General features: G+C 39.7%; 1 protein-coding gene across 1 annotated transcript; it reads left to right on the top strand.

Moving 5' to 3' along the window:
- The first annotated feature begins 1,958 nt into the window (after positions 1 to 1,958).
- LOC119479867 (tripartite motif-containing protein 16-like protein) lies at positions 1,959 to 3,642 on the top strand. The gene is made up of 5 exons (XM_037755839.1): positions 1,959 to 2,076; positions 2,327 to 2,359; positions 2,463 to 2,525; positions 2,628 to 2,770; positions 2,868 to 3,642. Exons 1-5 carry the CDS (start codon positions 2,025 to 2,027, stop codon positions 3,294 to 3,296), a joined length of 720 nt encoding a protein of 239 aa, XP_037611767.1. The 5' UTR covers positions 1,959 to 2,024; the 3' UTR covers positions 3,297 to 3,642.
- Positions 3,643 to 16,784: the final 13,142 nt, after the last annotated feature.

Genomic DNA, 16,784 nt, shown 5'->3' with positions numbered 1-16,784 from the left:
CAAAATTCAATAAATTAATTTGAATTTAGTGATGTAAAAAGTACAAACAGGACATTAACATGAGGATATTATAGGCATATATCATCTGATAATCATCAATTGGAAAATAGATTTAGGTTATGCAACAAGCAGAGATACTGTATATACACATATAACCCAGTATAACCTAAAGACTATAACCTAATGACCTGAGACGACTGCAAGTCTCGAGGCACCTCAGTTCATCATACCAGGCTTAGTTACGCAATTGACCTCCATTATCACATGAACCATTTACCATCACAAGTGCCTTCATGCCCGTGGCCAGATTATGAGGAAAAGCCTGTCACTGGTCGTAAACCCCTCCCTGAGATATGCTCTCCAATGTGAGTTTGCGTGTCTCAGGTGTTTACTGCTCTGGCACAATGCCAAACCTCTAGCCAAGGCTGTCCCGACCTTCTTGTGTTCCTGCCTGCCCAAGCAGATGACTGACTGGGGCGGTGATTGCGGTGCAACCGACATACTAAACAGTAAATACCCGGAGCTGTGGTGACGGAACTGTCCCGGTCTGCCCAATGGGATTTATTGAAAATACAGGAGTGGGTGGGTGTGGGTGACAGGTTCGCGTGTGGTCATCTGAGTTCCTCCAATCTCCTCTCACGGGACGATCAGAAACCAGGGGCAACGGACTTTCAAAACACTGCTGACTAACAAGTGGCCTCTGCCATAAAGGCCAGGGTGGAGCTCTGACCCTGCACAGTGGCTCTGCATGGACAAGGTCATGACCTCAGTTTTCTGTCCAGAGAGTCAATAGGTCTGAATGTCTTTAATAAGGGTGGAACTAGAGCTGCAACAATTGATCGATTATTGTCAACTATTAAATTAATCACCAACTATTTTGATAATCGATTAATCGGTTTTAGTCATTTTTTTATTAAAAAAAAAGTTTAAATTCTCTGATTCCAGCTTCTCAAATGTGAATATTTTCTGGTTTCTTTATTCCTCTATGATAGTAAACTGAATATTTTTGAGTTTTGTACAAAACAAAACATTTGAGGACGTCATTTTGGGCTTTGGGAAAGATTGATTGACATTATTTCACTGTTATCTGACGTGTTACAGACCAAACAACTCATCCATTAATCAAGAAAATAATCAACAGATTAATCAACAATGAAAAGAAGTGCAAGTTGCAGCCCTAGGTGGAACTACCTTTTCATGAATTGTACCAATGTGCTTCTTCTAAATGGTCATAACACAGAATTCAAAGTCAAATGCAAAAAAAATAAATCTCTTATGATTTCATTATGTACTTGTCACCAATCAATACACATTGATGGGTTGCTTATAAATGAGTCATTAACTTTTCAAAGCAAAGGTGATGTCTACAGAACAGTATATTGCAGCATATTGATATGCTAAGGGAACACAGAAGCATCTCAAGTGTCTAAACATAGACATTAGGGATTCAAAATCTACCACAAAAAAAAAGAATTAAAAGGACAAAACAGAGAAAATCAGGTACATTAGTAAAAGTATATATGTTTACCTTGAAGTGCACAGATGAGCTCTTCTCCGAATGAAACTCCACCGAGCCAGGCTTCTCTTCTCTCCATCACCAAAGGTCTCAAAGTGATCTTCCCGTCTCGCAGTACGTGACCCCTCTGTTCTGTATAGGATGACCTCATTCCTGTTCAAATATCAACTTCCACGAAGTCTCTGTGATGACAAAGAGATGACAGGCTAAGTGTAAAAGCACATTCAGGACTCCTTAAGATAAATATGGGTTAGCGGAAGAGGCGTTGGCACTGATCTGAATATCCTGGTTTGGTTTGGCTGGCTCCGTGGCACGCCCATTAGAGAGCTCATTATCTCCACATACCTTACCAAAAATTCTCATCGAGACTCCCAGGGGCCCCCCAAAACCTTCAGGGCCTACCCCCCGTCAGGAGGGTATATAAAGAAGCCGTTTGCATCGCTGCAGCAGTACGCCGCTGACAGACGTTGACATTCAGGAAACCTAGACACGCCAAGAAGCAATAACGATGCCAACCAGTCCTCCCAATATGAGAATCCTACCTGCAACCGGCAGACCTGGTGAGTGGGCTCCCTTCCTCTGCATGATAATGCTGCAGTTTTATCAGCCAGGGTAATTAATTTGTTACTGGATGACAATGTGTCTCTGAAGATTATAGTTTAGACTAGAGCGGATTACTTTGACAGCTTGAGTGAAGTCACTTAGACTATCTGAGCAGATACTGTCTATTGTTAGTATGAAGTTTTCTTACATTGAAACCCAAGTATCCAATAAGTACAGCTGGCAGTCATGCTTGTTTTACACTTGCAGGGCCAAAATCTAAAGATCAGGCTTCTCCAACAGGTAAGATTTTAAAGTAAACCATGGAACATACCGTATATGACTAAGTTTTTCTAAGACAATGCCTCTGCTTGTACCCACAATGTTAACTTTTTTCATCACTCAGAAAATATCCCAGACTACGAGCCCAACCTCCCTGAGCCCACATGCAGAGCCGATCTTCTGAAACGTAAGAGAGTTCGCTTAAAACCTTTTTCCCCTCACTCTCGTATTATGTAGATTCTATTTTTCTGACGTTCTGTCGTGGCTGCACATTTTCCACATCCCACAGACTTGTTCAAGCTTTCCCTGGATGACAAGACCGCAAATAAGATGCTGTGGATCACCGAGGGTGGGTCCAAGGTGTCGCGCATGACTGATGATGTCACTTGTCCCGTCCTGGACAGACCGGAGAGATATGAGCATGTCCCACAGGTAGGTTGTATTTACTTTTTGTAGGTCACAAATCCAGACGTAAAAATACTTTTTTCCGTTGCTCAACTAATTTAATCATCTTCTTTTCCTCTTTAAGGTTCTTTGCAAAGAAGGTATCCTCGGCTTCCGAGCTTACTGGGAAGTGAAATATTCAGGATGGGTGGTCGTCGGAGTCGCCTTTGAAAGTGCAGGGAGGAGAGGAAGCGACGGTCAGTGTGGCCTGGGAGAGAACGAGCAGTCCTGGGGTCTTGGGTGGGGCGGATCCCACTACCAGGTGTGGTTCAATGGCATTAACACAGAAATCTGGGATGTTCCCCAGAGCAGCACCATCGGGGTATACCTCGACCATCCAGCTGGGGTCATCAATTTCTATGCAGTAGAAGAATCGGAGGAAGGAGAGGGGAGCGAAGCCAGAAGGGAGATCAAGCTGCTGCAGCAGATTAAGAGCTCCTTTAAGGGGAGGATGATGCCAGGTTTCTGGGTGGGACAGAAGTCCTCATGTTCCTTTGTGAAACCAGAGGAGTAAAGTAAAGAGTGTGTCTTTTTCCATTTTCTTACATTTCCATTTAAACTGCATTTACAATACATATCTAAAACATATAAAATATATTTATCTGCAACGCATATACTGGGATAATGCAAGACAAAGACTGTTCTAAATCAAAAGCTCTGTATATAGAATCATATTTATCAAGAAGCTGCTATTTGTTTATGTGTTTGTGTATCTTTAACATGTTAATTTTGTCAAAACTGAATATTGTATATTGTTGGTGTCATATATTGTGACATATGTAGCATTGTGTACTGAGTATTCCGCACTCCCTAAATCAAAAATATGATTTTGTGTGACTTTAAATAAACACTGAATATCATCAAGGTGTCAATACTTCTTCTAATCAACAGTCAAGGTGATAAGATCGAATGTATACTTGCTTACGGTCATATTATTTTGAGTCAGTGCTTTGCACAACTTTAATTTCTACCCACCTCTATTTTACACATTAATGTGTAAATTCAAACTGATTTTATTTAGAAAACATCTATCAGAATAAACCAGTGTGGTCCGTGGAACCTCATTGCAAACAGTTTTGCATACAAATAAATATGCATACAAATCAGCACATGCACCTAAAAATCCAGAATACCTAAACATCTACAAAATCGTTAGGCTTTCAGCAGCGCTGAGTGGCGCGGGAACTGCAGTAAGCCTTTCTCACAGCAGACATTTTGACTTGTCATGGTAGGAAAAGCACAGGTGTTAATGAAAAACACTTATTATGGCTCTGTTACATTTAAGTGTTCCAGTGAGAGTGACAATGAGCCAGCACGCACAATACCAGGAACCTGATATCAAGGCAGCTACATGGAATTCAGACATCATTAAATTGCATTATTTACACGTCTGCTTTTCCTACTGTGAGAAGTCTAAATGTGTTCTGTGAAAAAAGGGCTGTTACAGCTTCCCAAATATATATATAAAAAAGGAACACAAAAGAGTATTTGATGCTATATCTGGACGTTAACTGCATATAAGAGAACAGAGTAAAATGAACAGAATGTTTGGATCTAAATATTTTTTTACAATAGGACAAATAAAGCAAAGCTGCATTGCTTTGTGGTATAATCGTCAGGCAATAACTCATGATTTATAAATACAAGCTTACAGTGCAGGGAAATGAATCCGTCAGTGTCATGTGAAGCATTCTACCGCCACCATACCTTCAGCTGCTCTGGATCTTTCATTCTTCGACCTGCCCTGTTAACGCTGAGCAGGGGGTCCAGTGGATTAAGGCTGGTGACATGAAAGCAGATCCTGCGAAGCAATAAACAAGATCGTATGTGAGCACACATACAAAAAGGCCAGCGAGGGTGCAAGGAGGCAGGAACGTTGATGGATACGGCAGATGGAGGACTAAACTCAATTCAGACTCCATCATATTAGAGTGAAGAGATCGGCAATGACAGTTTTCCCAGTATTCCAATGCAAATTGCAAACAAATATTATTTTTTGCATATGTTAGGTATGATAGTGCTCTCAGTGAGCAGATAAACTGTCTCCAGTCAGAGTATTTCTTCAAGACGTTACATGTTGTCATGATGGCAACCTGAAAGTCTCTCTAATGATGTGGAATAAAGTTCGTTAGCATTTTACCAACATCAAACACATTGATGTTGAATATAATAAACAGCAGCCAACATAGTAGACTCAAAAAACACAACAAAGACGGTACTGCAGAAGACACTGTGAACAGCCCACACAATAATTTAATAATAATACTCAGGCATGATTTCTACTGTACTGTATATTTTTTCATAATCCATACTAGTGTGTACCAACAACTGTAAAAAGACTTAAAGGGACTGTTTGTAAGAATCAGAAATGCTGATCCTAGTGTCGGCTTTTCCTGCTTCAGCATCCCGACCGCGGCCGGAGGAAACAGGGGAGACACCGGCACCCGGTCGGAGATGATAACGTTTCTCGCTGCAGAGCTCCGTCACTTCACAAGACAAGGGAAACCTCTGTTGGTCTGGAGGAGCTGCAGCATTTATTTCTGCACAAACGTCCACTGTACATTCATTAGATATTCTCAGAGCTAAACTAACTCTTTTGTGTAGTGTGCGCGCATGCACGTGAGGTGGAGCGAGCTGAGTGAAGGCAAGCAGGCAGGCAGAGGAGCAGAGTAACAGAGTACAGCAGAGACTCCGGCCCTGGAGACCAAAGCTACGGTCTCCTCAGCTTCCTGGGACCGCGGCCAACACTGTTTAACAGACGGGCTTCACTAGATAGAATTTTGCGTTTTTGGTGCTTCCGTGTAGTTTGTGTTGGAGTCTTGTCTGAACAGTGTAGCCACACGCAAGCGTGCATGGGACACCGACCCGGATTGATTTATACGTGTAAGAAGAACAGTACCTTTAATTAAAAAAAAAGTATTTCTTCCATTCCTATAATTCATATTGTGGCAAAATTACATTATTCATTTATTTATTGTTGAAGACAAGACTGCAATTGAGAGTCACTCCCCTGACATTTTGTAGTCCTCTGGTTGAGATGAGCCACACTCATCCTCTGGGTAAAGAAACCATTATCTTTGTCTCCCCCCAGTGATGGTCACCAGTATAACAACAAGCTGTGGCTCCCTAAAAGATGCAGTGGCACTTTCTCTCAGAAACCAAGGCAAGCCATGGCTGCGGTCAAATAGTTAAACTAAAAATATGTCCTAAATGTCTTTTCCTAAACACTTTTCCTTGACCTCGATGGAAAAACGTCATGAGGTCAAGGAAAGATGTGAAGGAGAATTCATAAGGACTTAGGAAAAGACAATGCTCCTTATCTCTTTCAGTGACGGGCTGCTTCACCCCGCAGGTGTGTGAAAGAGAGATACCGCAGGTCCTTCTGCTGCTGGAACACTTCACATCAAAATATAATAAAGGATCTAATTATCTGACCTAACGTGGACAACCAATGAAAAATATGACTTCATTACCAAGGTTGGAATTGAAACAAAAAGGAATACATAGTGAGTTAATGTTTGAGTTATGGAGAAGGTGTAGAACCATTAAATGTTTATTTCTTCCTACTCCTTTTTGGACGTACTATTTATTCATGTTTATTATTTGTTTATTGACAGTTTGATATATGTTCATTATATTTGTTATTCTTGTTTTGTTTTTTTACTTATTTATTACTGGTTCGACATATATAGAAATAAAGTGAAACAAAATGGTTGTCACTGTCCACTCATATTTATCAACATGAATCTCAATATGTGTATGACTGTCTGAAAATAATATGCAAAATAAGCATATTGTTTGTTTTCATTAACGGCTGAATGGTGCGTCTCTTTAAAAGTTGCGGCCGCTAGGAATTCTGGGGCGGCATTATCTCCTTTCCTTCGGTAAAGGATGGTCCAGTGTATCCTTTGCTAAAGGAGATAATAAAGGAAGCATTGAAGCTCCTTTCCTTAGCATTTAGAGAATTCAAACAGCTCTTATCATGGCTGCTAATTAGATACTTCCGGGTCATTTCACTCAGTTAGGAACGTTCCTAAGTAAAAAAAACTTTTCGACCGCAGCCTGTGACTCCCTCGCCATTCAAAATGTCTATCGCTGTCATTTTAATAAAAGATTTAAGAATGTTCTTTGTCACACAGTCGACATTTCTTACTTTGCTGTTGCAGCCATGTCTTCCCCAGTGAGTCTACTGAAATGAGTGAAACAATGCCCCCACCTGGGTTGTAACTACTGTTCAATCAGTCAGTCTTTGTGGTCAACAGTGGCATTGAACCCTTACCGAAGCAAGCAAACATGTGGTCACTGCCTGTTATTCCACTGCAAAACTGTGATGATATTCTGGGACAAAAAACAACAACGTGAAATGAATTGTGAAGCAGTCTGGCCTCATAATTAACAATGCAGAGTGAACAACATAATTAACATGAACCAAAAGAGATTTAAGCTGCCTTCACGTGATAAGAAATTTGCCCTTCACTCACTACCTTCACGCGGTAGGGCGCAGAGGCAAAGTGTGGCCCTGGAGACAACTACTGTAGCAGGAACTACCACAGAAGCGGTTTTGACTACTTTGCCAGGTGTTTGTATGTCTGTCTGTCTGTTGACAGATTTTTTCACAGAGATAGCGTCATACCCGTGCAAGATGTAGTCACAAAAATGTACAGGTGTGTAGTTGAGATCTAAACGAAGGCCGAATTCAAAAAAGTGTGTGGACCGAGTAAGGGCACCGGAAATAAGGGGGTATGAAATGGAGAAGGGGCCATTGGCCTCACCACATTGGTAGATGCTAGAATGTCCCCACCGAACGCAGGTAACTCTCGCAAGTCTCGCTGCCCGATGACCAATCCTAACCTTAAACATTCGAGGTCAATGCCTATTCTTAACCATCTCGCAAGAGTTTTGCACACAAACTACGCTCGGTGGGTACATTCTAGCACATACCCCCAATTTACACCCCGATTTGGCGTCGTGACTGGTGTGATTCATACAGGCTAATCACATTAATGTCTGATACACTCTGTCTCTGTGCTTTCTGTTTTGTGTCTTTCACTGAGGGTTAACGGTCTCTTTATGCTGCCTGTGTGTATTTAACACCTTTCTGTATATTTGCGGATGTTATAGAGGCCATATTATGTACTGTGAATGAAATGTACCTTGTGTGTCTTGCCATCTACATAGACACAGTTGCATATACAGAGCTTGCCAATTGGCTTTGAATTTGTAATTCCTTAATAATTGCATTTGTTGCTTATACATTCACCTGTTGGCTGTGTGTGATTTATGAATGAGTCATGTGCAGAATGTCTGCACAGTTGCTTGTGAGAATTTCTTCATTCTTGTTTTGTTTTTAAGCTGTGCTGTGTAATGAGTGATTCGCTTTAATAAGTAACTACAGTGGTTAGCCCTGCTGCCTCACAGCAAGAGGGTCGCAGGTTCAAACCCGGCTTGGGGCCTTTCTGTGTGGAGTTTGCATGTTCTCCCCGTGTTAGCGTGGGTTTTCTCCAGGTTCTTTGGCTTCCTCCCAGAGACAATGCAGGTTAGGTTAATTGTTTGTGTGAATGTGAGCGTGACTGGTTGTCTGTCTCTATGTTCTTCAGTTATTTCAGTATTAGTACTGATCTGTACCTTTGTAGTATTGCTTATATGTTTATATGCTAAAAAGATACATACAAAAACATGTGCATATCGATGGTATTATTTTGATTTTATGTGAACATAAAGCTATCTAAAAGTTGAACCGATGTATTACACCACAGTGGAAGACTACAGTTCTGAATTTGTTAACTTAGTGAAAATGACCCATTGTTGAACTCTATACACTTAATATACTTTATTATTCTTTGGATGACCGGTCTGACTTGGCTTCTGGACCTCTCCACTGCTAAAATCAGTGCTTCGTTTCAGAGTTAATATAGCTGGCCCCTCTACAGGAACTGCTGGCTCTAGTCTGACCCTGTGGTAATGGACCAGAACCACCACTGGGTATACCGTATACAGTTTATTATACATTTTGGAGTCTGGTAGAGCCAAGTTTATGAATTCTTTTTTAGAGGCAGCATGTCTTCCTATTGCTTCAGTACAGACCTAAAATTAGAAATGGCTCGATACCACTCTTTAATGTCCGATACCGATACTGCAACCTTGAGTATCTGCCAATACCGATACCAATCCGATACCGTCTTTTTCCCTCTCTTAAACAACTAAGTTTAATAAATGTAATAACATTAGTTACTTTGCAGATTCAGGTTATTAATACAAAATATAATGAACTAATAAATGATGATGTATTATTATAGATTAAACTACCCAGCAGTATATAAATTAAAATGACCTCCACATTTACCAACTGCAATATTAAAGTGATGAACACTTTAATGCATCAATAATAAGAATACAATAATATAATATAGATTATTCTGCATAATGAGTACTTTTCCTTTTGTTACTTTAAGTATATGTTGATGTTAATACTTGTGTACTTTTACTTAGTAAGTAGAGATCTGAGCTTTTCTTTCATCTCTGTATGTTAATATTAGTTTATTGAAATATTAAAAGGGTTTCCTTTCACTCACATGCACACAATTTTCAGACACAGTTAATGCAGTGTAGTGCGTGCAGTGTTTACCTCTCCATCATCTACCGCTGCTGCCTGTCTGTCTGTCAGTCTGTCTTTCTCTCTCCAAAGTGCATTTGTGCACTGAGTTTTCACCTCTATTAAAATGAGTCGTTTACTGTCTTAGTATGTTTTGGAGCGATGCCGTAACCTAATATCATGCAAAGGGAGGTTTGTAAAATAAAATGGTATCTACTAACATGAAGAAGACAAAACACTGTGCCATTTCTCCTCTACTCTACCCCCACTCACAGCTGGTTTAGAGACCTGCATTTACATTGACAGTCGGTTCTGTGATGAACACTATCACACATTCACATACATTACATTTTCTGTCTGGACTACACTCAAAGCATTCGGGTCTTTAGTCCCGGCAAAATGACCTGGTAACGCAGACTTAGAAAATTGCAGGTGCCAGACTGAGCCCCCGCACAGATACTGACATAGAAGAACGTATGTGACGGAAATGGATTGGATGATAGTTTTTTTTTTTCATGATAACATACATTACTTTTCTATTTAGGTTTCCCAGTGGATATCTTACCCTATCTTGATACTCTGTTGGAATTATGTTTTATTTTACTTTTGGTTTGACGAATAAAAACAAGTTAAGAATCATCACCACGCATGCAATACTTTCTAGAAGCTTGAAGACGGACAGAAAAAGTGCTGCCAAGTCAATCTGCATAATGTGCTACTGAGGTGATGCGCTGCATGTTCCTGTCTCGAATTGTTGTAAATGAAATCATCCTGTAGCTCAACAAACTGTCAGTAATGATGAAAGTGAATAATCAGTCTTGTCTGATTGATATTTAGTGTAATTGTGTTATCCATTTTCCCCCATATAATCAAATGTAGTTAAAATATACAGTAAAAAGTAGTATGAAATATTGTTGTTGACAATTTTTCTCACACTGTTTGTCACCATTACCTAGGCCTGTTGACAAAAGTAAAATTCTTCCTCAATAATTAAATTGAACCTCCTGATATTTCCACAAGATGGAGCCATGGTGTCATACATTAATTAAGGACATGTATACTGAGAACCATACACAATAACTGTGCTTAAAAAAAACATTGACTTGCTCTAACTACAATTTTATTCACCATTATATTCATTTGCTCATCAAAACAGAATTGATTACAATAACTTTTCCTCAAGCCGTACTACAAAACAGTCCTACTTTTCAAAATGCTGCGACACAGGTCTGACAACAACAAGTGGTGAGTCAAATAATATTGGTATCAATTATAAACGCATTTCAAGCAGAAAATCTAATATAAAAAAAGTATGTATTAAATGTCGAAGTGGTGGAATCTCCCTTTAGTTATGGCGTTTTTTGTTGGTATACTTATAATGTAAATCTACAGTAACACCATTATAGCTAACATAAATAATTCTAGCTAAGGGAAATATAGTCTGTATAGAGAATTTACAAGTGAAACCACCCAATAAACTATTAATATAAAACATAAAACCAAGCACTATAATACACAAATCAACTTGATACACCTATATTGCCCACCAGACAGTGCAATAATTGGTTAGTCTGTGATGTAAATGACCAAGCTGTTGCAGTGTACAGGCAAACACTGCTGCTGAATTTCATGTTTAAATTAAGCCATCTAATTGCAGAAGGAATAAATAAGACGCTGGTCCCTCTGCTCTGAAGTTTATCCAGTGTGAAGGAGCCAGAGAGTATCAGTTCCTCTGCAAGTCAAAAAAGATGTTCGTCTTTCACCATAAGACTCTCGCGGATTTCAGTTATTTGTGTGCAGCTCAGAGCAGTAACCATACTGGGGTTACTCACAAAGCCCTCCCTCAACAACTACAGTACGCACAGCTAAGGCAATAAAATCTGGTAAAACAAGATCATAATTTTAGCAGATGTTAAAAAAGATTTTGTTTTCTCTGGGGAAAACGGCTGTGCTTCCCCGCAAATTATCTCTGTGGCTGTCTCTGAAGTTTGCCATCAGTAGAAGTCCCCAGATATTTATAGTTGCCCTCCAATTCAATTCCCTTATCAGATTGTGAGTGGGTTTGGGAGCAGCCTGTAAACTTCGCAAATTTATTGCACCATGACACAAAGTCACCCAACAACACAGTCAAGTCTCCTCCTGGAGAATACTACGAAATGCCAGAATCATCTGCAAACTTGATAAAAATGTCTGTCTACATATTTGCAGTCATGAATATGAATGGCGAGATCGCAGGAGTGGAGGAATACAACCCAACGGAGTGACAGTAGATAAAAAAGAGGAACTTTGGGGACCAAAATCTGTCACTTACAAATGCTTGTGACACAGCCTACGGTCTCTAGATCAACATTGTGAAATATGAAAGGAAGGAAATATGATAAGAAAGTGAAGAAAAGTTACCAGGACTAATGAGAATCAATGCAAGTGAGCATCCCTAAGCTCCTAATGCAGTATGCATACTGTACCTCTGCCATTGTCTTCTGGGTTTTGTCAGCTTTCAGCTGCTAGGGCCTGAAATGGACATGTCTGCATTTCTTTGGAAAATACTGCAACAGCTAGGATTCTTCCCACGAAAAGCAAATTTTCAGTTAAATTAAATTAAAATTTGTACTTGCAGATACTTCATTAAAGCGTAACTTCACAGATTCTGGACTAATCACTGACGAATCACATTAGATACACAGGATGCTGACTGGGGAAGAGTTATTTTCATGTTGGCAATTTATCCTTATCTCATCACTATCCAAAACATTTTCTCAGAAGCTAAACTGCTCAAAGTATTCTCCAAGAAACTTAATACACACACTGCCCTTCCCCATCTGTCTCTCATGCGCACACACTCATGCACAAATTATACTGTGCACACACACACACCCACACACACACACACACGCTATTGACTTCCTTTGTGATTCTATTTTCTGCATCAGGGCTATTTTAAGTTACTCTCTCACTTGTCATTTATGTTGTTGTTCAACACTTCACTGCTCTGTCACCATCATTGTGCAAATAAATAAATGCACTAAACTATACTAGCTTTGGATATCCTGCAGTAATGTTTCAAAAGAATATTCTATAACTTTATGGATAGTAATAGGTTAAAAAAGGAATTAGTCCAACATTTTAGGAAAGCTTATTCGCTCTCTTTCCGAGAGAGAGATGAAAAGATCGATACCACTCTTCATAAAGTGTCTGATATCAATCTTCTCATCTAAATCTCGACAACAAAGCGAATAAGTGTTTTTCCTTAAAAGTCAGCCCAGTCTTTTCCTGTATTACAGTACATTCTTGCAGTGGTAAAAGAAGCAATACCCAACTAAAAAAATACTCCAACATGTAAAATTCCTGCATGCAAAATGTTATTTTACACTACACAACTTTAGCCCTAATTTTCTGCGGTATTGCGGTTTTGTGACAAAACATAGTTTGGAGACCAGACATACTTCTTGGAGATTCCCCCTGGTGAAAGATCTTGTAGTGTTTGACTCCCTGTCGCCGGTCAGTCATGTAGTGTGAAACCAACAATGACTTCAAGACTCGTGATTACTTAAGAGAGCAAGTTGTGGAGTGTGAACAGTACAGCGATCTGATGACTTTGAAAGTTGTGTCGTGTGAACTTTGCTTAAGCAGCTTCAGTGTAAATGCACCTCGTTACACTTCACTACTGCATTATTTTGTGTGTATAGTATTAGCATGAGAGGTTACAGTCATGTTAGGTTGGATAAGAAAAGTTGGTAGTTAAAGCAACAACTAAAACTTGTGATGATCATAATAAGCTGATAACAGCCTGTATGTTTCCTGATGAACAGTGTCATCAAAGTCCCACCCACAATCCCCTGCACTGTCAATTTTGCTCTTTGTTTCACTGTTCTTTTTCCTAGAGACAGTTCAACCCCTGCTACTATAGATACACCCACCGGGTGGTCCCTGTAGACTGACAGGTCTGCCTCTTTCACAGATTCACACTTTGACCCCCAGCAGCGGGAGACTTGTCTCCACAGTGGCTCCCGCTGTTGACGCAAGCACATTTCTGTTAAATGAAGGAGGAGATGACTAACCGTAATGAAGACGTGCCTAAGCCTTGACTCTTCACCCTAATATGCCAGGGAAAAGGAGGCAGACATTGCTGCATAGGGTAACATTATAAAAGTACACTGTTAATCGCTGTGGCCAGCTGGCCACATACAGTAGTCTGGCTGTCAATCATCTTTGTGCTACAAATAGGACCTAAGAAGCATTAGGGTTACATTTGGGAAACCATCCGGGAGTGGTCGGATGTAATGAAGCACATTTACTCAAGTACTGTACTGAAGTACAATTTTGAGCTACTTGTGCTTTATACTTAAATAAAGCACAAGGACAGTTACACTAAACTTAAATAAGGTATAAATCACTCCATTACATCTATTTGACAGCTAAGGTTACTAGTTGCTTACAAACATATTGTATACTAATCATTTCATCAGCCTCTAAAATGTGATTCATTCTTACAGATTAAACTACCAAATACTGTGTAACGTAGTTAAAATGAGTTCCAGCTCGATCAACTGTAAAATACTACTTCAGAATTAATGCACCAATAATCCAATAACAAAATATATACTGTAACGATATAACAATCACAGGGGTCATTTATCCACGATCAGTTACGATAACCTGTCATGAACTGAAAACACGCTGTGAAAGGGTTAAAGTTATAAGACGAAAACACGGACAACTCCAAGACCGTACACCGCCGTGGTAGCGACCTGTCAATCACAAGGTAGCCACGCCCTAAAGCATTTCCTGCTTTATCATCTATTTTACTCTAAATGGAACCATAATAGAGTGCTGCAGGAATGAGTCCTAAAACCCAGAAATGAGTTTGCATTTTAGTATTTACGGTCCCCTCGTCTGGAAGTCAATGGGTTTTCTGAATGGGTTTTTAGTTAGATGCCTGGAATAAGGTCCGTAGTTAACACAAGTTTAAGAGATTGTAGCATTTTGTTCTACAACATAAACCATCTCTAATACCCCACTCGTGAATTTTGAAGCCTTTATGTGTCTCAAAAAAGGCGGTTGCTAACAAGTGTCTAAATGAGACTACTAAATGTCATCACGCCAACTTGTCCGCCACAGAGCTTATTTTCTGCAATAATCCAAAACCCAATGGTAAAATCCCATTGGCTTTTGTCGACGGAACCCAGGGTGATGTTAACTTCCTGGTTGGCCTACAAAAATACGTCATCCTGGAGCACTTTATTTACTAAATGAACATCATGCTGTATTGAAGAAGACTTGAAACTAGCGATTGAGACCATAAACTCATGTTTACAATGTTTACTGAAGTAATAAATCAAGTGAGAAGTAGGGTCATTTTCTCATAGACTTCGAAACAATCAGACTTCTTTTTGCAACCAGAGGAGTCGCCCCCTGCTGGCTGTTAGATAGAATGCAAGTTTAAGGGCACTCCTGCATTGGCTTCACTTTTCAGACCAGGAGGTAGCCCACTGACTGTGCCCAACATCTTATAGTGAAATTAACATCATTCTACAGGAGACCTGAGGCAAGTGAGAAAAAAAATCAATTCATGTTTTCTTCCAGATTAATTTTAGTTTATCCATGCACTCTAAACAAAAGGTACATATATTGTGTGTTAGCAAGTTATGTAAATCAGAAGTCACCTGGAAGAAAACATTAATACTTTTAGTCCCATTTAGAACATGGCGTAGTGGTGCACAAACTTGATCCTGACAAAAAAAAAAAAAATTCACCTGTTTTCACAGATTGAAAAATGGTCCTGGCAAAACTTTTTTCCACCTATTCTCAAGTTATAAACACAGGCCGGAAAACTATATAGTACAGACTTGAAAATGGATCACCAGAATTTTTTTTTCTCACTTGCCTCTCAGGCCTTCCATAGAATTCACAGTGTAATAAAAACATGCAATGTGGTATTTGGGCCATCACTTTGACTGATTCATTATTAAAATAATGGATGCGAATAATATGCAATGTTTGATAACCTGACCCATGTTTGATCAGATAATGCTGTTGTCAAATAGGCTTGTGCCGATTGGAGATCAGATCGTATAGCAATGATTAAAGGGATGATCGACGATTGTTTTTTCCCACACGGATTTTAATAAACTTACTATCAGAAGTAAGATGTTATAAAAAACATCTATAGAATCATTTAGAGATGTTTCTGGTGTCCGCTGAGCCCCATTAATCAGCACAAGTAACAAGTGAATTTTAAATCCTTGATTACAAATCAGTTTGCCTTTGTCAATTTTCCATGGCTCTCCATATGCCTGCTCACCAAAACTTTGCTCTGCGCTCCATAAGAGTAGTTAACGTTATGGATATGATTTGGAGTGTGATATTAAAGATGAGATAATAATGTTAAGCAGAACATGATGCTGTGATATTGTCGCACCAAGCACAGATACGCAGACTTTTAAAAGAGAGCCGTTGTTTGTTTTAATGTTTCAATATTTCAAATAAAATGTTCACACTCTTTTAGAAATGTTTATTCAAGTAATTTTAACTGTATTGCTGGCAGAAAGCTTAAACCTGCAGTAGGCAGAATGTTTTTGGCATCACTGAGCAAAAATTCCATAATAACCTTTCAGCATATTGTAATTCAAGTGTTCTGAGAGATAACTAGACTTCTGCACCTCCGCATGGCTCCGTTTTCAGGCTTCAGAAAATCTAGCCTGTGACGGGAGACTTTGGCGAATCACAGGTCATTTCAGAGCGAGCGTTCCTATTGGCTGTGCTCCGGCTGGCGGGCGGTGCTTGGTATTTCCTCAACTGATCTCAATATGCCTGCCAGGTCACAAACTTTCTCATTTTACAGCTAAACAGTACACTACCAGATGTTTCTGAAAACATTTTATGGGAGAAATAGGCATTAAAGTAACAGAATATTGATCCATATATGATCAGCTCTGCCTAGTTTGACCGTCGCGAGTTGTTGACAGCTGCTCAGAGATGGCAAGACTCCAGCTTGGCTCTGACTGGTTGTTTTCCTTGGGTCTGTGAAATCTTGCAGATGCCATTAGGAGCACCGGAGGACACCAGAAGACACCGGAGGACACCGGAGAACACAGAGGCACATGATTTTTTTCAGATTATTAGATTGTCTGAAGCACTACTGTCAGGATATAGTAACCGTTTTATAAAAATAACTTTTTTAAATCGTATTTGCTCCAATTCTACCCACTGCAGTTTAAATGTTTGATTATTTCAAAGATCCATCGGCCGCTGAGCCACGCCGCTGCCCCCTGGCGATCAAAACGCTTATCGGCGATCTCGAGTACCTACGATTGGACGATATGAAAATAGAAACGATCGCCCAACCCTATTGTCAAAAGGTGTCAGGTGTGTAGAACATCAGTAACAGACAGTATTATAAGTTGCCTTTCA

Source organism: Sebastes umbrosus, chromosome 20 (genome assembly GCF_015220745.1).
Source record: "Sebastes umbrosus isolate fSebUmb1 chromosome 20, fSebUmb1.pri, whole genome shotgun sequence".
Classification (NCBI taxonomy): domain Eukaryota; kingdom Metazoa; phylum Chordata; class Actinopteri; order Perciformes; family Sebastidae; genus Sebastes; species Sebastes umbrosus.
This window is presented reverse-complemented; position numbering and strand designations above follow the sequence as displayed.